The sequence below is a fragment of the Bombina bombina genome, chromosome 4 (genome assembly GCF_027579735.1).
Source record: "Bombina bombina isolate aBomBom1 chromosome 4, aBomBom1.pri, whole genome shotgun sequence".
Lineage (NCBI taxonomy): Eukaryota > Metazoa > Chordata > Amphibia > Anura > Bombinatoridae > Bombina > Bombina bombina.
The window spans coordinates 1,176,628,364-1,176,649,666 of NC_069502.1; the positions used below are offsets into that span (position 1 = coordinate 1,176,628,364).

Here is a 21,303-nt window from a genome sequence, read left to right on the forward strand (position 1 = left end):
TTTTTTTATTTTGGGGGGTTGGTTGGGTGGTAGGTTTTGGGGGGGGTTGTATTTTTTAACAGGTAAAAGAGCTGTTTAACTTAGGGCAATGCCATACAAAATGCCCTTTTAAGGGCTATTGGTAGTTTATTGTAGGGTAGGGGGTGTTTTTATTTTCGGGGGCTTTTTAATTTTTATAGGGCTATTAGATTAGGTGTAATTGTTTTTATTTTTGATAATTTCATTTTTTTTGTAAGCTTAGTGTTTTTTTATTTTTCGTAATTTAGAGTTTATGTAATTTTAGATTTTTTAGTTTTTTTTCGTAGTGTTAGGTTTTTTAAATTTGTAATTTAGATTTTTTTATTGGTAGTATTTTTTTTATTTTATTAGAATAGTTATGTTAGGTTTATTTTTATTTCACAGGTAAGTTTTTATTTATTTAAATATAGTTATATTGTAACGTTTATTTAAAGTTAGGGGTTTGTTAGTTCATTCTCTTTGCCTATACTAAGTAATAGGAAGAGGTAAAGTGAAAGCGGTGATAAAATGATAGTTTTTATTTTCTTCAAGCAAGACTTTTTTATTTTAAATGGTACCGGTGTGTGCTATTTTTTTCAGGCAGCAGATGGATGAAGATTTCTGCCTGGAGACTGATGATCTTAGCAGTTGCCACTAAGATCCAGAGTAGTTCCCACAGAATGACTGAGGAGTACTTGAGAAGCTTCAGTGTGCGGAACGTTTTTCATGCTATAAGCATTGAGGTATGTTCAGTCATTTTTTTCTGGAGAGACTGTGGTATTTCAGAACTGGCTGACATAGTTCCATTAAGGGAAGGGGTAAGCAATAATCCTACATGTAAAGAAGGGGGTATTACTGTAACCTGTTTATTATGGAACATGGATTGACACTGTTATCAAAATGTTTTGTGGGCAAAACGTTTTCATGTTTTTGAGGATATTTAACGTTTTTATGTACAAACGTTTTTTGTGATGACGGCACTATAAGGATTCACATGGCTTTCGTTTATGGATGGGGTATATGAAAACCCACATGGCTTGTTTGCTAGACCGCTTTGCAGCGGTTTCCATTAGGCATGAGAGACATCGATATTGATGGGCGGGGCCTATTTTCGCGCCTCAGATGGGCAGTTGAATTGATTCTGAAGACAGCAAGCTCCAGCTCCGGTGGGCCTAGGCTGCAGATTTAGACAAAAAACTAAGGATAGTATGTCTTACAGACCCCTGAGGGCATGTAGGCGCCACAGCAGAGCTGTGGCGATGTGCAGGGGGTTGATTTATTACTTTAATAAACGTTTTTGAGTAACGTTTTTTCTATAAAGGGTTAACTTTTCCTTACTTGTGGTGCAATCTTAGCTGACAAGATTAAACACATATATGCAAAAATTGTGATGTTTATTACATTTTAAGACAGTTTTGGAAAACTTGAATGCTTTTTTACTCTTAAAGGCGCAGTACCGTTTTTTCAGATTGTTGTTTTTTTCAGTAAATAAAGTGTTTTCAGTACTTTTTGTGGTTATTACTAGCCTCTTTCAACATGTCTGACATTGAGGAAAGTCAATGTTCTATGTGTTTAGAAGCCATTGTGGAACCCCCACTTAAGATGTGTCCCTCATGTACTGAAAGGGCCCTAGATTGCAAAGAACATATTTTAAGTGATAAAAGTATGTCTAGGGATGATTCTCAGTCTGAAGAGATTCAGGTTATGCCATCTAATTCTCCTCAAGTGTCACAACCTTTAATGCATACTCAAGCGACGCCAAGTACATCTAGTGCGGCTAATTCTTTTACTCTGCAAGATATAGCTGCAGTTATGTCTACTACCCTTACAGAGGTATTGTCTAAACTGCCAGGTTTACAGGGAAAGCGCAGTAGGTCCGGTACTAGAGTAAATGCTGAGCCCTCTGACGCTTTATTGGCCATCTCCGATGTACCCTCACAGTGTTCTGATTTGGGGGTGGGGGATTTACTGTCTGAGGGAGAGCTTTCAGACTCAGGAAAGATGTTCCCTCTAACAGACTCAGATGTGATGGCCTTTAAGTTTAAGCTTGAACACCTCCGCTTGTTACTCCTGAAGGTTTTAGCGACTCTGGATGATTGTGACCCTATTGTAATACCACCAGAGAAATTGTGTAAAATGGATAGAGGGTCCCTACTTACACTAATGTTTTTCCAGTCCCTAGAAGGATTTCGGACATTGTTACTAAGGAATGGGATAGACCAGGCATTCCGTTCTCTCTCCCTCCTACTTTTAAGAAAATGTTTCCCATATCTGACACCATTCGGGATTCCTGGCAGACGGTCCCTAAGGTGGAGGGAGCTATTTCTACCCTGGCTAAGCGTACAACTATACCTATTGAGGACAGTTGTGCTTTCAAAGATCCTATGGATAAAAAATTAGAGGGTCTGTTAAAGAAATTGTTTATTCATCAGGGTTTTCTTCTACAACCTATAGCGTGCATTGTTCCTGTAACTACTACAGCAGCTTTTTGGTTTGAGGCTCTAGAGGAGTCTCTTAAGGTTGAGACCCCATTAGATGATATTTTGGATAGAATTAAGGCTCTCAAGCTAGCTAATTCTTTCATTACTGATGTCGCCTTTCAAATGGCAAAATTAGCGCCAAAAAATGCAGGCTTTGCCATTTTAGCGCGTAGAGCGTTATGGCTTAAGTCTTGGTCTGCTGATGTGTCATCAACATCTAAACTTTTAGCTATTCCTTTTAAAGGTAAGACCCTATTCGGGCCTGAACTAAAGGAGATCATTTCCGACATTACTGGAGGTAAAGGCCATGCCTTTCCTCAGGACAAGATGGTTAAAATGAGGGCCAAACAAAATAATTTTTGTTCCTTTCGAAACTTTAAAGGTGGACCCTCTACTTCCTCCTCTGCCACAAAGCAGGAGGGAAATTTTGCACAATCCAAGTCAGTCTGAAGACCTAACCAGACCTGGAATAAAGGAAAACAAGCCAAGAAGCCCGCTGCTGCTACCAAGACAGCATGAAGGGGCAGCACCCGATCCGGGACCGGATCTAGTAGGGGGCAGACTTTCTCTCTTCGCTCAGGCTTGGGCAAGGGACATTCAGGATCCCTGGGCATTAGAAATCGTGACCCGGGGGGGGGGGTATTGACTAGAATTCAAGGATTTTCTCCCAAGAGGGGGATTTCATCTTTCACGTTTGTCTGTAGACCAGAGTAAAAGACCTATATACCATGGGTGTAATCTGTCCAGTTCCAAAACTAGAGCAGGGGCAGGGATTTTACTCAAATCTGTTCGTGGTTCCCAAAAAAGAGGGAACCTTCAGACCGATCTTAGATCTCAAATACCTAAACAAATTTCTCAGAGTCCCATCATTCAAGATGGAGACCATTCAAACTATTTTACCAATGATCCAGGAGGGTCAATATATGACTACCGTGGATTTGAAGGATGCGTATCTTCAAATTCCTATCCACAGAGATCATCACCAGTTTCTCAGGTTCGCCTTCCTGGACAAACACTACCAGTTTGTGGCCCTTCCTTTTGGGTTGGCCACAGCTCCCAGAATATTCACAAAGGTGCTAGGGTCCCTTCTGGCGGTCCTAAGGCCGTGGGGCATAGCAGTGGCGCCCTATCTGGACGATATTTTGATTCAGACGTCAACTTACCAGCTAACGAAATCTCACACGGACATTGTGTTGGCTTTTCTAAGAACTCACGGGTGGAAGGTGAATATAAAAGAGTTCACTAGTTCCACTGACAAGAGTTCCATTCCTAGGAACTCTGATAGACTCGGTAGACATGAAAATATTTCTGACGGAAGGTCAGAAAGTCAAAGATCTTAACTACTTGCCGGACACTTCAGTCCACTCCTCGGCCATCAGTGGCGCAGTGTATGGAGGTCATCGGATTAATGGTAGCGGCAATGGACATCATTCCGTTTGCTCGCTTACTTCTCAGACCACTGCAACTGTGCATGCGCAGACAGTGGAATGGGGATTATGCGGATTTATCTCCTCAGATAAATCTGGATATAGAAACCAGAGACTCTCTTATCTGGTGGTTGTCACAGGATCATCTGTCCCAAGCAATGTGCTTCCGCAGACCAGCATGGGTCATAGTGACGACGGACGCCAGCCTCTTGGGCTGGGGTGCAGTCTGGAATTCCCTGAAGGCTCAGGGTCTTTGGACTCGGGAGGAGTCAATACTTCCAATCAATTTTCTGGAACGCTCTTCAAGCGTGGCCTCAGCTGGCCTCGGCCAAATTCATAAGATTTCAGTCGGACAATATCATGACTGTAGCGTATATCAATCATCAAGGGGGACAAAGAGTTCTCTAGCAATGATGGAGGTTTCCAAGATAATTCGATGGGCAGAGAATCACTCGTGCCATCTATCAGCAATCTATATCCCAGGAGTAGAGAACTGGGAAGCGGATTTTCTAAGTCGTCAGACTTTTCATCCGGGGGAGTGGGAGCTCCATCCGGAGGTGTTTGCGGCATTGATTCGTCAATGGGGCACACCGGAATTGGATCTGATGGCATCTCGTCAGAATGCCAAACTTCCTTGTTACGGGTCCAGGTCAAGGGATCCCCAAGCAGTACTGATAAATGCTCTAGCAGTACCCTGGTCGTTCAACCTGGTTTATGTGTTTCCTACCTTTCCTCTCCTGCCTCGTCTGATTGCCAGAATCAAACAGGAGAGGGCTTCGGTAATCTTGATAGCGCCTGCATGGCCACGCAGGACTTGGTATGCAGATCTGGTGTAAATGTCATCTCTGCCACCATGGAAACTGCCACTGAGACAGGACCTTCTCATTCAAGGTCCTTTCCAACACCCAAATCTAAATTCTCCATGGAAACTGCCACTGAGACAGGACCTTCTCATTCAAGGTCCGTTCCAACACCCAAATCTAAATTCTCTGCAGCTGACTGCATGAAGATTGCACGCTTGATTTTATCTAAGCGGGAATTCTCTGAGTCGGTCATTGATACCTTGATTCGGGCTCGGAAGCCTGTCACTAGGAAATTTACCATAAGATATGGCGTAAATATCTTTATTGGTGCGAATCCAAGGGCTACTCATGGAGTAGGGTTAAGATTCCTAGGATTTTGTCCTTTCTCCAAGAAGGATTGGAGAAGGGATTATCGGCTAGTTCCTTAAATGGACAAATTTCTGCTTTGTCAATTTTACTACACAAGCATCTGGTGGATGTCCCAGATGTTCAGTCCTTTTGTCAGGCTTTAGTCAGAATCAAGCCTGTGTTTAAACCTGTTGCTCCGCCATGGCGTTTGAATTTAGTTCTAAATGTTCTTCAAGGGGTTCTGTTTGAACCCATGCATTCCATAGATATTAAGCTTTTATCTTGGAAAGTTTCGTTTTTAGTTGCTATCTCTTCTGCTCGAAGAGTTTCTGAGCTTTCTGCGTTACAATGCGACTAACCTTATTTTATATTCCATTCTGATAAGGTGGTTTTGCGTACTAAACCTGGATTCCTTCCTAAGGTTGTTTCAAATAAGAATATTAATCAGGAAATTGTTGTTCCTTCTCTATGTCCTAATCCTTCTTCTAAGAAGGAGCGTCTGTTACATAACTTGGACGTGGTTCGTGCCTTGAAGTTTTACTTATAAGCGACCAACGATTTCCGTCAAACATCTTCTCTCTTTGTTGTTCATTCTGGAAAGCGTAGGGGTCAAAAAGCTACGGTTATCTCTCTTTCTTTTTGGCTGAAAAGCATCATCTGTTTGGCATACGAGACTGCTGGACAGCAGCCTCCTGAAAAAATTACAGCTCATTCTACTAGAGCGATGGCTTGCACATAGGCTTTTAAAAAGGATGCTTCTGTTGAACAGATTTGTAAGGCTGCGACTTGGTCCTCCCTTCATACCTTTTCCAAATTTTACAAATTTGATACTTTTGCTTCTTTTGAGGCTATTTTTGGGAGAAAAGTTCTTCAAGCAGTGGTGCCTTCTGTTTAGGTATCTGTCTTGTCACGCCCGTTCATCCGTGTCCTGTTGCTTTGGTATTGTACCCCAAAAGTAAGGATGAATTTGTGGACTCGTCGTATCTAGTAGAAGAAAAGGAAATTTATGCTTACCTGATAAATTGATTTCTTCTACGATACGACAAGGCCATGGCCCTCCCTGTCATTTTAGACAGATTATATTTTTGTTTTCAAACTTCAGTCACCTCTGCACCTTTTTAGTTTCTCCTTTTTCTTTCTATACCTTTGGTCGAATGACTGGGGGGTGGAGTCAAGGGAGGAGCTATATAGACAGCTCTGCTGTGGTGCTCTTTGCCACTTCCTGTTAGCAGGAGGATAATATCCCACAAGTAAGGATGAATCTGTGGACTCGTCGTATCGTAGAAGAAATCAATTTATCAGGTAAGCATAAATTTCCTTTTTTAGTGTCAGCGATGTCGGGAGCGGCAGATTAGGGGTTAATAACTTTATTTAGGTGTCGGCGGATTAGGGGTTAATAACTTTATTTAGGTGTCAGCGATGACGGGGCGGCGGATTAGGGGTTAATAACTTTATTTAGGTGTCAACGATGTCGAGGGCGGCGGGTTAGGGGTGTTTAGACTTGGGGTTTGTGTTAGGGTGTTAAACGTAACTTTTTTTTCTCCATAGACATCAATGGGGTTGCATAACGGAGAGTTTTCATTCCACACTTCAGGTTTTTTTCTAACACTCTCCCCCTATTGATGTCTTTCAGGGGAAAGTGTTCATGAGCATGTGAAATCAGCCCTTGGCTTTTGTGCGGTATGGAGCTTAATGCCATCATATCGCACGCACAAGGAGGCTTTTCAGTAACTCGTAATGGCAGCGCTATGGGGAGTGAAAAACTTTTTTGGCGTTTCGCACCCTGTTTAGCGCAAAACTCGTAATCTAGGTAAATGTTAGCTATATTAAACACATGAACTAATGCCCTCTAGCTGTGAAAAAATGTGAAATGCATTAATTTAAGAGACAGCTTTCAAGGGCTTAGAAATTAGCATATGAGCCTACCTAGGATTAGCTTTCAACTAAGAATAACAAGAGAACAAAGCAAATTTGATGATACACGTAATTAGAAAGTTGTTTAAAAATTCATGCCCTATCTGAATCATGAAAGTTTAATTTAGACTTTACTTTCCCTTTAAAATAAATAAATAAATCTGCACTCTTAATGATAAACTGGAAGAATGTGCAGTGTTCAGCAATAGGTTACTTTTCATATTTGATAAGATACAATAATTTTGTTGTCATTTTGCTCTGAAACATAATAATTTAATACAGCATTATTTGACGATATATAGATATTGTTCCAAGAAGTGTTAGAATGGTACTTTAACTAGTTAACTTCATTTATGTTCTAATAACTCTTAGTACCTGAGCAGTCTTGTTAATTGTAATTCTATTGAAAAGCTGAAAAGGATGAAGAAAGGAACAGTTTAAAACGTTATCCAAAATGTATTGTTACAGAACACAGCATGGTTACAGTCTGAAGAGCCGTGAAGCCAAAAGTACATTGATTGTAAATTCTATAGTGCATGATAGTAACTTTTAAGGATTCATTTTAATTCACTGTTGTTATTTTCCTAACAGAAAAGTATTTAAGGAGCTGCCAGAAATAGTTTTGGTTATTAAGACCTGTGAAGTTGCTGCACTCAATTCTTTCTGGCTTATTTCACATTGTATTTACTAATTTTTCATGGTGAGAATACCCTCATTGCATTTAGAAATGAAGATAAATTATTGTGGATACAGTATTTGTTTTTTCATCCCTGGACACAGAACCTAATATAATGATTTGCAACTTTAGAATGAACTGTGTTTTTAATGCACATTGTACTTTTCCACACTACTTTTATTTTAAATTGTAATATTTCAACTTGATATTTCAGCATCTTTTTAATGTGTGCTTAAAAATCTCTGTTTTTTTTAGGTTGCTTTGGACATGTTGAACCCACAGGTCGCCCTGCCTGCAATACTACCAAATCTTAAGCAGGGGGCAGTGTGTGCTACATATCTAGCAAAGTAAGTACGTCAGAACACAGTATGTTCTTTACTGTTTATCTGGGAAACTCTAGTATAAACAATTTTCTTAGTTAAAGGGACATGGAACCCACATTTTTTCTTTGGGTTTTATATCAGCAAAATAAACTTATGTGTAGTTAAAGGGACATTAAACCCAAAACTTTTCTTTCATGATTCCGATAGAGAATACAATTTTAATCAACATTCCAAATTACTTCTATTATCTAATTTGTTTTATGCTTTAGAAATCCGTTGTTGAAGAAATAGCAATGCACATGGGTGAGCCAATCACACAAGGTATCTTATGTGCAGAAACTAATCAGCTACTGAGTCTATCTAGATATGATTTTCAGCAAAGGATATCGAGAGAATGAAACAAATTAGATTATAGAAGTAAATTAGAAAGTTGTTTAGAAATGAATTTTATTTCTAAATCATGAAAGAAAAAAATAGGGTTTCATGTCCCTTTAAAGGGCCAGTAAACGTAGGAAATAATGTGCACTATGTGCAGAATTATATAACATTAGCTTAGCTCCAGATTTCAAAAGTGAATAGTTAAAAGGATATCGCGCAAAGAAAATAGAACACTGCTTGGGTCTGTTTTCTTCTCCTAAGCGCATCTGGGCACGCTGTCTAATCACAGCCGGCCCGATCGTGCTATTAAAATCAATGTAGCTCGCTACCAGACCAGAGCGGGAGTGAGCTACACTGATTTTAATAGCGCGATCGGGCACGCTGTGAATAGACAGCGTGCCCGTGATGCGATTAGCAGAAGAAAACAGTAGAGCCAGGAGCTCACATAGAAAACAAAGAAAAACACAAATAGTGTATTACCCTTTATTAAACTATACAACACACAATCAGTAGAAATCTACTCACATAAACCAACCTCAATTAGTATGAGGTATCAATATAATGTAAGTTAAAACTGCTAGTACCCACGCATAAGTAATATTATAGGGCACAGCATATAAAACAATAGCATTCCAACACCAGACCTCCACACAAATCAATGGAAGCCTAGAAGAAAATAGACAGTTCGATAAAAGTTCAGTGAAAACAGTCCTAACACGTTTCAAAGGCTTGTATGAAGAAGGCAGACACAAGTCATACAAGCCTTTGGAACGCGTTAGGACTGTTTTTACTAAACTTTTACTGAACTTTTAACAAACTGCCTATTTTCTTCTAGAGAGAAGAAAAACACAGGCGCCAATATGGCCTAATACCGTCTGTACAAAAAGATTATTCAGTTTGAAACAAAAAGGTACTCACAAAGGGAAGCACCCAATGGTGCAGAGGGAACAGACTGGATCAATAGCAGTGGCCCAGCTCACTGTGTGCCAGCAGTATGAGCACCCGATCAAATAATCAGCAGGCAAAGCATTCGTACCTGTCAGTGATAAAACACAGCTAACATAGCCTAGTACAGTGGGGACAGGCAATGGAATGTCACTTGATGATTGCACTTACAAGATGTTGCGCACCTCCAGGTGCAGTGAAAGCAAGCTGGGACCTTTCAGTCGCCCAGTAGACTGTGCTCGGGCGTTGACAAGATCCTCTCAAATCCACACGATAAAAAAGTCCCAGATAAAAGCAACGCGTTTCTCAGCCTTTCCAGACTGTTTCCTCAGGCTATACGGGATTTGTATTTGTGTTTTATCTGGGACTTTTTTATTGTGTGGATTTGAGAGGATCTTGTCAAGAGCCGAGCACAGTCTACTGGGCGACTGAAAGGTCCCAGCTTGCTTTCACTGCACCTGGAGGTGCGCAACATCTTGTAAGTGCAATCACCAAGTGACATTCCATTGGCTGTCCCCACTGTACTAGGCTATGTTAGCTGTGTTTTATCACTGACAGGTACGAATGCTTTGCCTGCTGATTATTTGATCGGGTGCTCGTACTGCTGGCACACAGTGAGCTGGGCCACTGCTATTGATCCAGTCTGTTCCATCTGCACCTTTGGGTGCTTCACCTTTGTGAGTACCTTTTTGTTTCACACTGAATAATCCCTTGTACAGACGTTATTAGGCCATATTGGCGCCTCTGTGTTTTTCTTTTTCTCCAGATCTCCCAACACCAGGGACTGACCACCCTTTTGACAGAGTGCCGCCAGCTTGTTGGATATTAAGGACTTTTTTGTATTATAATGTGTGATGTATCATTTGGATAGGATGTGTTTTTTTTGTTATATGTATTGATTCATTTTGCTATAGGACTTGTAGTAGAGAAGCGCCCCCATGGGAATTTCTTTGTATATCTTATTTCCCATATTGTCTGACTATTTCCTTCTAGACTTTGATTGATTTGTGTGGAGGTCTGGTGTTGGAACGCCATTGTTTTATATGCTGTGCCCTATACTATTACTTATGCGTGGGTACTAGCAGTTTTAACTTACATTATATTGATACCTCATACTAATTGAGGTTGGCTCATGTGAGTAGGTTTCTACTGATTGTGTGTTGTTTAGTTTAATAAAGGGTAATACACTATTTGTGTTTTTTTCTTTGTTTTCTATGTGAGCTCTCACAGAGTTTAGAAACAGCTCCAGCACCTACCAGGAAAGTGAGATTAAAAGTTTCTGCTTCTGGGACTCCAAGGGTCAGGAAGGATTTCTTTACGCAGTGACGTGGCTGACTTCAGAGGCAGTGAGATATACTGGTGGTTACGTCTGTACTTACCTCATAGTGATTGAGGGTAATTCAAGTAAGTGGAGACCCTTAGGGGGAACTTTATTAAGAAGATAAGAACATCTGGATTTCTTCGAACTTTTTTTGCTCTATATGTTATTTATTTATACATTTATACACTGTTTGTGAGTAAGCATTAGAAGATTAGAACATTTGGGCTATTTATGTCCTATATATGCGCTATGTGTTATTAATACGTTTGTGCTTTTATGTACTGTGACTTAGTTTTGCTAGGCAGCGCTTCCCTACTATTGTTGTATTGTATTTATTGTTAGAAGGGAGAATTAGGAATTCTTTTTTCGCTTTTGGGTATAGCAGCAGCTCTGCATCTATAGGTCTCTGTTTTATATTTACACTTTTTTTTATTATTGTTTGCTTGTATATATACTGTGTATATGTGTGTATATGTATGTATATATATATATATATATATATATATATATATATAACAGGCCCAGATGAACTCTGCACTCACTTCGCTGAGCAACTGCCTGGGGTGCATCCAATGCAAAAACAAAGTCCCAAAATAAAGAGCACTCACTAGGGCTTATATTAATATAGCAATCAAAGCTTTTATTCCATAAAGTGACGTTTCAGGGATTTTAACCCCCGTCCTCAGACCTTACAGCAATATACATAGTGGAGAGTGACAAGAATCTACCGCTTCAGAGTTTTCCACACCCACAGGTGGGATACAGAAGATCCAGATCGCTACGAGACATCTTGGTGAAGGTGGACCCAGTTCAGAGCTATGGCAAAACGAACTGGTTACAGACAGCCAAACCTGGATGTTACAAATGTGTTGGTTGCACTACGTGTAATGGTCTTTCTAATGCTTAGTTTTTTATCCACCCAGCTACCAATCACAGATACACTATCCGACATAGGGTAACCTGCACGACCACACATATTGTGTATTTGCTACATTGTCCGTGTGGGTTATTCTATGTCGGAAAGACTATAGATGATCTCCACACCCGTATGGCCAATCATCGCGCTGTCATTCGGTCAGCCATAAACAATAAGGGTTCTGAACAACCCGTGGCATGGCATTTTGCGCTGATGGGCCATACGGTGGCGGATTTGAGATATGTGATTATAGATCACATTCCACCCTTAATAATTGGTGGGGACAGGAACAGGCTACTATTACAGTGCGAGTCTAGATGGATTTTTAATTTGGGCACTTGGATGCCTGGTGGGCTGAATGCCCACCTAGACTGGCACTGTTTTCTATAATATGGATTGTTTATAGATAAATTAGTTTTTGTAAAAAGGTTTAGGATCTATATATATCTATAGCATGAGTTTGATATGAATACAGTGAATTTACTTAATAATATTCTGTAAATAAGATAGAACATGTTAGCTAGCTAGATCTGCCCTTTTTGAAAAGTATTGTAGATATGGAATGCTTAACAGTAATGCTGGGAGCAACAATTCATAAGATAGTTATTAACATTATGACAGTCCTATTTAAGTATGTGTAACGATATAGTATATAGACTGTTATGGGGCACCTAAGAATGCATAATTAATGTAGTGACTCTGAATGTTTGAAGTACTACTTATTTGACAACAGTGGCTCACATATTTAATTGATGTTAAATGTTAATAACCTAAGCGATATACGTTGTTTCCATGTTGTAATCTTTTTAATCACATTTTCTGTGTTTTTTAGCTAACGCCGCGGCCGGTTGCCATGCCGACGGTCTGAGCATGCCCAGTTGTGTGATTAGGACGCCGGGTGACTTCCGGTACAGCGGCGATGATAGTCGGTGAAGGGTATAAAAGTTATGAGGTATGTATATTGCTGTAAGGTCTGAGAACGGGGTTAAAATCCCCAAAACTTCATTTCTCTTGTTAAGTGTGTTCAGTCCACGGGTCATCCATTACTTATGGGATATTTTCTCCTTCCCAACAGGAAGTTGCAAGAGGATCACCCAAGCAGAGCTGCTATATAGCTCCTCCCCTCACATGTCATATCCAGTCATTCTCTTGCAACCCTCAACAAAGAAGGAGGTCGCGAGAGGAGCTGGAGTTTTTACTTAACTATTCTTCAATCAAAAGTTTGTTATTTTAAATGGCACCGGAGTGTGCTGTTTTTCTATCTCAGGCAGTATTTGGAAGAAGAAACTGCCTGCGTTTTTTTTCTATGATCTTAGCAGGCGTAACTAAGATCCACTGGCTGTTCTCAACATTCTGAGGAGTGGGGTAACTTCAGAAACTGGGAATAGCATGCGGGGTCCTCCGCAAATGAGGTATGTGCAGTACATTATTTTCTGGGAATGGAATTCACTAAGAAAATACTGCTGTTACCGTATGATGTAAGTACAGCCTTAAATGCAGTAGTGGCAACTGGTATCAGGCTGATAAATGTATGCGCAGTCAAGTTATTTTCTAGGGACTAGAATTTGACTGAGAAAATACTGTTAAAACTGAAATAATACTTAAGCCTTATCTGCAGTGGTAGCGACTGGTAACAGGCTTAGTGATAACTTTGCATGACGTTGGAAAATGTTATTTTTTAATAAAACGTTTACTGGCATGTTATTCGTTTTTGTGAGGTACTTTGGTGATAAATCTCTTTGGGCATGATTTTTTTTCCACATGGCTGACATATATTTTCTGCATGGAATCCGTTATCTCAGGGCTCCCACTGTTGTGATAGGAGTGGGAGGGACCTTGTTTTAGCGCCTTGTTGCGCAGTTAAAATTCTAGCACAGTCTTCATGCTTCTTCCTCCTTGATCCAGGACGTCTCTAGAGAGCTCAGGGGTCTGCAAAATTCATTTTTGAGGGAGGTAATCAGTCACAGCAGATCTGTGACAGTGTGCTTGACTGTGCTTAAAAGCGTTAAATCTTAATTGATATCCGTTTTATCCGTTTTGGGTATTGAGGGGTTAATCATCCTTTTGCTAATGGGTGCAATCCTCTGCTAAAATTACACTTCTTGTTAAGAATTGTTTAATTATATCTGTATTTTTAAAGCGCTGCAGCGTTTTTTATATTGCTTGTAAACTTATTGAAAGTGATTTCCAAGCTTGCTAGTTTCATTGCTAAGTCTGTTTAAACATGTCTGATTCAGAGGAAACTGTTTGTTCATCATGTTCAAAAGCCAATGTGGAGCCCAATAGAACGATGTGTACCAATTGTATTGATATTGCTTTGAATAAAAGTCAATCTGTACCGATAGAGAAACTATCACCAGACAACGAGGGGGAAGTTATGCCGCCTAACTCTCCTCACGTGTCAGTACCTGCGTCTCCCGCTCGGGAGATGCATAGAATTGAGACGCCTAGTACATCTAGGCCCTTACAAATCACTTTACATGATATGGCTAATGTTATGAAAGAAGTATTATATAATATGCCCGAATTGAGAGGCAAGCGCGATAGCTCTGGGTTAAGGACAGAGCGCGCTGATGACACGAGAGCCATGTCTGATACTGCGTCACAATTTGCAGAACATGAGGACAGTGAGCTTCATTCTGTCGGTGACGGTTCTGATCTGGGGAGACCGGATTCAGAAATTTCAAATTTTAAATTTAAGCTTGAGAACCTCCGTGTGTTACTAGGGGAGGTATTAGCGGCTCTGAATGATTGCGACACGGTGGCAATCCCAGAGAAATTATGTAGGTTGGATAGATACTATGCGGTACCGGTGTGTACTGACGTCTTTCCTATACCAAAAAGACTTACAGAAATTATTAGTAAGGAGTGGGATAGACCCGGTGTGCCTTTTTCCCCTCCCCCGATATTCAGAAAAATGTTTCCTATAGACGCCACCACACGAGACTTATGGCAGACGGTCCCTAAGGTGGAGGGAGCAGTTTCTACTTTAGCCAAGCGTACCACTATCCCGGTGGAGGATAGCTGTGCTTTCTCAGATCCAATGGATAAAAAATTAGAGGGTTATCTTAAGAAAATGTTTGTTCAACAGGGTTTTATTTTGCAGCCTCTTGCATGCATTGCGCCTGTCACGGCTGCAGCGGCATTCTGGTTTGAGTCTCTGGAAGAGGCGATTCGCACAGAGCTATTGGATGAGGCTTTGCGCAAAGTTAGAACCCTTAAGCAAGCTAATGCGTTTGTTTCAGATGCCGTAGTACATCTAACCAAACTTACGGCTAAAAATTCCGGATTCGCCATACAGGCGCGCAGAGCGCTCTGGCTTAAATCCTGGTCAGCGGATGTAACTTCCAAGTCTAAGCTACTTAACATTCCTTTCGAAGGGCAGACCTTATTCGGGCCCGGCTTGAAGGAAATTATTGCTGACATTACGGGAGGTAAGGGCCACGCCCTTCCTCAGGACAGGGCCAAACCAAAGGCCAAACAGTCTAATTTTCGTGCCTTTCGTAACTTCAAGGCAGGAGCAGCATCAACTTCCTCCGCTCCAAAACAGGAAGGAACTACTGCTCGTTACAGACAGGGTTGGAAAGGCAACCAGTCATGGAACAAGGGCAAGCAGGCCAGAAAGCCTACTTCCGCCCCTAAGACAGCATGAAGACAGGGCCCCCTATCCGGAGACGGATTTAGTGGGGGGCAGACTTTCTCTCTTCGCCCAGGCTTGGGCAAGAGATGTGCAGGATCCCTGGACGTTGAAGATTATATCTCAGGGATACCTTCTGGATTTCAAAACCTCTCCTCCACAAGGGAGGTTCCATCTTTCGAGGTTATCAACAAACCTAGTAAAGAGAGAGGCATTTCTACAATGTGTACAAGACCTCTTAATCATGGGAGTGATCCACTCAGTTCCGCGATCGGAACAGGGACAAGGATTTTACTCAAATCTATTTGTGGTTCCCAAAAAAGAGGGAACCTTCAGGCCAATCTTGGACTTAAAGATCTTAATCAAATTCCTAAGGGTACCATCGTTCAAGATGGAAACCATTCGAACCATCCTACCCATGATCCAAGAGGGTCAATATATGACCACAGTGGACTTAAAGGATGCTTACCTTCACATACCGATTCACAAAGATCATTATCGGTACCTAAGGTTTGCCTTTCTAGACAGGCATTACCAGTTTGTGGCTCTTCCCTTCGGGTTAGCCACCGCCCGAGAATTTTTACGAAGGTTCTGGGCTCACTTCTGGTGGTACTAAGACCACGAGGCATAGCGGTGGCTCCGTACCTAGACGACATTCTGATACAAGCGTCAAGTTTTCAGAATGCAAAGTCTCATACAGAGATAGTTCTTGCATTTCTGAGGTCGCATGGGTGGAAAGTGAACGTGAAAAAGAGTTCTCTGTTACCACTCACAAGGGTTCCTTTTCTAGGGACTCTTATAGATTCTGTAGAGATGAAGATTTACCTGACGGAGTCCAGGTTATCAAAGATTCTCAATGCTTGCCGTGTCCTTCATTCCATTCCAAGCCCATCAGTAGCTCAGTGCATGGAGGTAATCGGCTTAATGGTCGCGGCAATGGACATAGTGCCATTTGCGCGCCTGCATCTCAGACCGCTGCAACTATGCATGCTCAGTCAATGGAACGGGGATTACTCAGATCTGTCCCCTTTGCTAAATCTGGACCAGGAGACCAGAGATTCTCTTCTCTGGTGGTTGTCACCGGTTCATCTGTCCAAAGGAATGACCTTTCGCAGACCAGATTGGACGATTGTAACAACGGATGCCAGCCTTCTAGGCTGGGGAGCAGTCTGGAATTCCCTGAAGGCTCAGGGTTCGTGGACTCAGGAGGAGAAACTCCTTCCAATAAACATTCTAGAATTAAGAGCAATATTCAATGCTCTTCTAGCTTGGCCTCAGTTAGCAAGACTGAGGTTCATCAGATTTCAGTCGGACAATATCACGACTGTGGCTTACATCAATCATCAAGGGGGAACCAGGAGTTCCCTAGCGATGTTGGAAGTCTCGAAGATAATTCGCTGGGCAGAGTCTCACTCTTGCCACCTGTCAGCGATTTACATCCCAGGCGTAGAGAACTGGGAGGCGGATTTCCTAAGTCGCCAGACTTTTCATCCGGGAGAGTGGGAACTTCACCCGGAGGTATTTGCTCAACTGATTCGTCGTTGGGGCAAACCGGATCTGGATCTCATGGCATCTCGCCAGAACGCGAAGCTTCCTTGTTACGGATCCAGGTCCAGGGACCCGGGAGCGGTGCTGGTAGATGCATTAGCAGCCCCTTGGGTTTTCAACATAGCTTATGTGTTTCCACTATTTCCGTTGCTACCTCGACTGATTGCCAGGATCAAACAGGAGAGGGCATCGGTAATTCTGATAGCGCCTGCGTGGCCACGCAGGACCTGGTATGCAGACCTAGTGGACATGTCGTCCTGTCCACCATGGTCTCTTCCTCTGAGGCTGACTGCCTGGAAATTGAACGCTTGATTCTATCTAAGCGTGGGTTTTCGGATTCGGTTATTGATACATTAATACAGGCTCGGAAACCTGTGACCAGAAAAATTTACCATAAGATATGGCGTAAATATTTATATTGGTGCGAATCCAAGAGTTACTCATGGAGTAAAGTTAGGATTCCTAGGATATTGGCTTTTCTACAAGAGGGTTTAGAAAAAGGTTTGTCCGCTAGTTCGCTAAAGGGACAGATTTCAGCTCTGTCTATTCTTTTACACAAACGTCTGGCAGAGAATCCAGACGTCCAGGCCTTTTGTCAGACTTTGGCTAGAATTAAGCCTGTGTTTAAAGCTGTTGCTCCTCCGTGGAGCTTAAACTTGGTTCTTAAAGTTCTTCAGGGTGTTCCGTTTGAACCCCTTCATTCCATTGATATTAAGCTTTTATCTTGGAAAGTTCTGTTTTTGATGGCTATTTCCTCGGCTCGAAGAGTCTCTGAGTTATCTGCCTTACATTGTGATTCTCCTTATCTGATCTTTCATTCAGACAAGGTAGTACTGCGTACTAAACCTGGGTTTTTACCTAAGGTTGTTTCTAACAGGAATATCAATCAAGAGATTGTTGTTCCATCATTATGTCCTAATCCTTCTTCAAAGAAGGAACGTCTTTTGCATAATCTAGACGTGGTCCGTGCTCTGAAGTTTTACTTACAGGCAACTAAAGATTTTAGACAAACTTCTTCTCTGTTTGTCGTTTACTCTGGACAGAGGAGAGGTCAAAAGGCTTCGGCTACCTCTCTCTCTTTTTGGCTTCGTAGCATAATACGTTTAGCCTATGAGACTGCTGGACAGCAGCCTCCTGAAAGAATTACAGCTCATTCCACTAGAGCTGTGGCTTCCACCTGGGCCTTTAAGAATGAGGCCTCTGTTGAACAGATTTGCAAGGCTGCAACTTGGTCTTCACTTCATACTTTTTCCAAATTTTCCAAATTTGACACTTTCGCTTCTTCGGAGGCTGGTTTTGGGAGAAAGGTTCTACAGGCAGTGGTTCCTTCTGTTTAATGTTCCTGCCTTGTCCCTCCCATCATCCGTGTACTTAGCTTTGGTATGGGTATCCCATAAGTAATGGATGACCCGTGGACTGAACACACTTAACAAGAGAAAACATAATTTATGCTTACATGATAAATTTATTTCTCTTGTAGTGTGTTCAGTCCACGGCCCGCCCTGTCTTTTTAAGGCAGGTTCTAAATTTTAAAATTATAACTCCAGTCACCACTGCACCTTATAGTTTCTCCTTTCTCGTCTTGTTTCGGTCGAATGACTGGATATGACATGTGAGGGGAGGAGCTATATAGCAGCTCTGCTTGGGTGATCCTCTTGCAACTTCCTGTTGGGAAGGAGAATATATCCCATAAGTAATGGATGACCCGTGGACTGAACACACTACAAGAGAAATAAATTTATCAGGTAAGCATAAATTATGTTTTTATGGAATAAAAGCTTTGATTGCTATATTAATATAAGCCCTGGTGAGTGCTCTTTATTTTGGGACTTTATATATATATATATATATACGTCACTTGTTTATATGGAATAAAACACTTTTTATTTTACCTGTATCAAGTCCAGTGAGTGCTTGTGTTATAACTTGGATATATATATATATATATATGACACATAAAGACACCCAGCACTCACCAGCTTGCTCACAGCTAAGATTTAAAATCACAACTGGAAAGGTTAGTTACCGCATCTGGCCAAATGGGAAAAGCTCAGGCACCTCGTCAAGGTCCTTTCCACTGCCTGAGTCCCTAACACAGCCACAAAATGTAAGTTGTTACAGTAGTCAAGTCGGGAAATTACCAAGGAGTTGCTTTTTGTTTAATGCACTCGCCTCTCATTACTGCCTTATGTGCTTCCCACAAGGTGAGAGGGGAAATTTCCGGAGAGATGTTGTGCTGGAAGTATTCCTGCATGTTAGTGGTCAATGTCTGCAAGGTCAAAGGGCGTCTCAGTAGCGAGTCATCTATTCTCCACAGAAACTGTGCTATTGGTGCGTCTGGCCAATCTATGGATATAGAGACAGAGGCGTGATCCGACCACATGGTAGGGTTTATGTCTGTATCTTTAACTAGGGACAAGCTTGTTTGATCTAGTAGGAAGTAGTCTATATGTGAGTATTGAGCCCAGAGGTACGAGTAAAAGGTGTAATTACGCTGTGTGGGATGTTGTAATCTCCATGGATCTGTGAGACCTAGTTGTTTAAATCCCTGTAGTAATATGTTAGGGGGTCTGGAGGCAGAATGTGATCTGGGTGTTGAGGAGTCCAACGATGGATCTAATGTAACGTTTAAATCACCACCCACTATTAAGGTACATTTTCTAGATTCCTGAATTAGTTTTTTTGAAAAATGCTGCCTTTTTAGAATTGGGAGCGTAAATGTTAGCCAGAGTTACTGGCCTGTTAAATAATATACCTACAAGTATTAAAACCCTCCAGTCGGTGTCAGTAATCTTATTGAGACATTGGAAGGGTGCATGTTTGGCAAATAGAATTCCCACCCCATTTTTTGTTGTTGTTAGAGGAGTTAAAGTGGCTCACAGGGAACTCTGTAGATGTACTCTTTGGTTCCAGATTATTTTTTTAAATGGATTTCTTGAATGAAAACTATTGTGTTAAGTGGCTCACAGGGAACTCTGTAGATGTACACTTTGGTTCCAGATTATTTTTTAAATGTATTTCTTGAATGAAAACTATTGTGTTTTTTGTTTTGGTGAACCAATTTAGGTCTACGGCTCTTTAAGTGGGGGAGTTGAGTCCCTTGGCATTTTGGGATATCAGTGTTATAGTGTGACTACCCATTAGTGTATAGTTTGTGTGTGTGTCGTTTTTGTGACCACCTGAAAATTGGTTTTGGGTGTTAGATATGTACCTCTCCGCAACTGATACCCCAATGTGGAGGGTTAGGGAAGTAGAAGGGATGAGGACAAGTAGGAGTACATCATAGCTTGTTTTTGATATTCTATAACAATGGAGTAAGACAAAGTTGAATATAAACAATGTAAAAATAACAAAAAACATTTGAGAACAATGTAGTGTTAAAGTTACTTGTTCACTGAACATTGTAAAAAAGAAATGAAATGCACTAACATACAATGAGATGTGATAAGACGAGATTAAATTAAATGAAGTAGAATGAAATGTTATGAAATGGGGGAAAATAATTCTATGTATTTTCAACAATAAATTAGGAAAGATGCTGTGTTAGGCCTAAGCCTAAAAACTGGTCCAATTAAAAGGTGGACCGGGGAGAGAGCGTTCCTTTTAAAGTTATTGGGACTATCTTCTGAAGTATTGACAGGTTATGTCACTTGGGGAAAAAAAGTCACCAAACATTTGTAGAGGTTTCATAGAGACCTTGGTATGTCTTTCATGTTGGAGCCACAGGGGTTGGCTGTACAGTAATGGTTGAAGCTGCCGTGGTTCTGAGTTTCCTGTGGACTGTTGTCCAAGTGAGTCTTTGTGATTTAGGCGGTGGTAGGTCCTTAGATAAGTGGATAAGTGGGTGGTGAATTTTTCGGATAGCTTAGGTAGTAAAGGTTGTGGTATACCGAGTTGATTGCAGAACTGTTCTATGTCATCCGGCATCTGATAAACTGCCACCTTGTTATCTTTTGTGGCTTTTATTGAGAAAGGGAAACTCCATCTATATGGTATGTGCAAGTCTCGTAGATGCTGCGTTAAGTAACAAGCTTCTTTTCTTTTTGCTAGGGTGAGTGCACTTAAATCAGTGTAGATCTGGATGATTTCTCCATTCCAGGTGCCTTTTCTTTTTAAAGACACGATGAGTCCACGGATTTCATCCTTGTGGGATATTCACCTCCTGGTCAGCAGGAAGAGGCAAAGAGCACCACAGCAGATCTGCTATATATAGCTCCTTCCCTCCCTCCCACTCCAGTCATTCTCTTTGCCTGTATTAATGATAGGAAGAGGTAAAGTGAGGTGTTAGTTTAGATTCTTCAATCAAGAGTTTATTATTTTTAAAGTAGTGCCAGAGTGTGCTGCTTTGTTCTAGGGTGTAACCTAGACCAGATCAGTCTCTTTAGTAAAAAGAGAAGCATTTGGTGGTTTTAGAGCAATGGGAACTGGTTGGACATAATTCTCACTGTGCCTCCCATACTGCCCTGACTAAGAAAACCTGAAGGAATTTTATTCAGGATTTTCGTTTCTTTCCAGGTCCATAGGAGGGAGAGGACCTCTTACACCTGGGTACTGCCTTGTTGCCGGGCAGACAGTGAGGTAAGTGCTAAC

General features: G+C 41.3%; 1 protein-coding gene across 1 annotated transcript in view; it reads left to right on the forward strand.

Moving 5' to 3' along the window:
- TRMT61B (tRNA methyltransferase 61B) overlaps positions 1–21,303 on the forward strand; it is a 198,066-nt gene that overhangs the window by 80,964 nt on the left and 95,799 nt on the right. Inside the window, exon 4 of the mRNA XM_053712646.1 lies at positions 7,901–7,992. Within this exon, the coding sequence (XP_053568621.1) occupies positions 7,901–7,992 (92 nt within the window). The remainder of the gene's footprint in view (positions 1–7,900; positions 7,993–21,303) is intronic.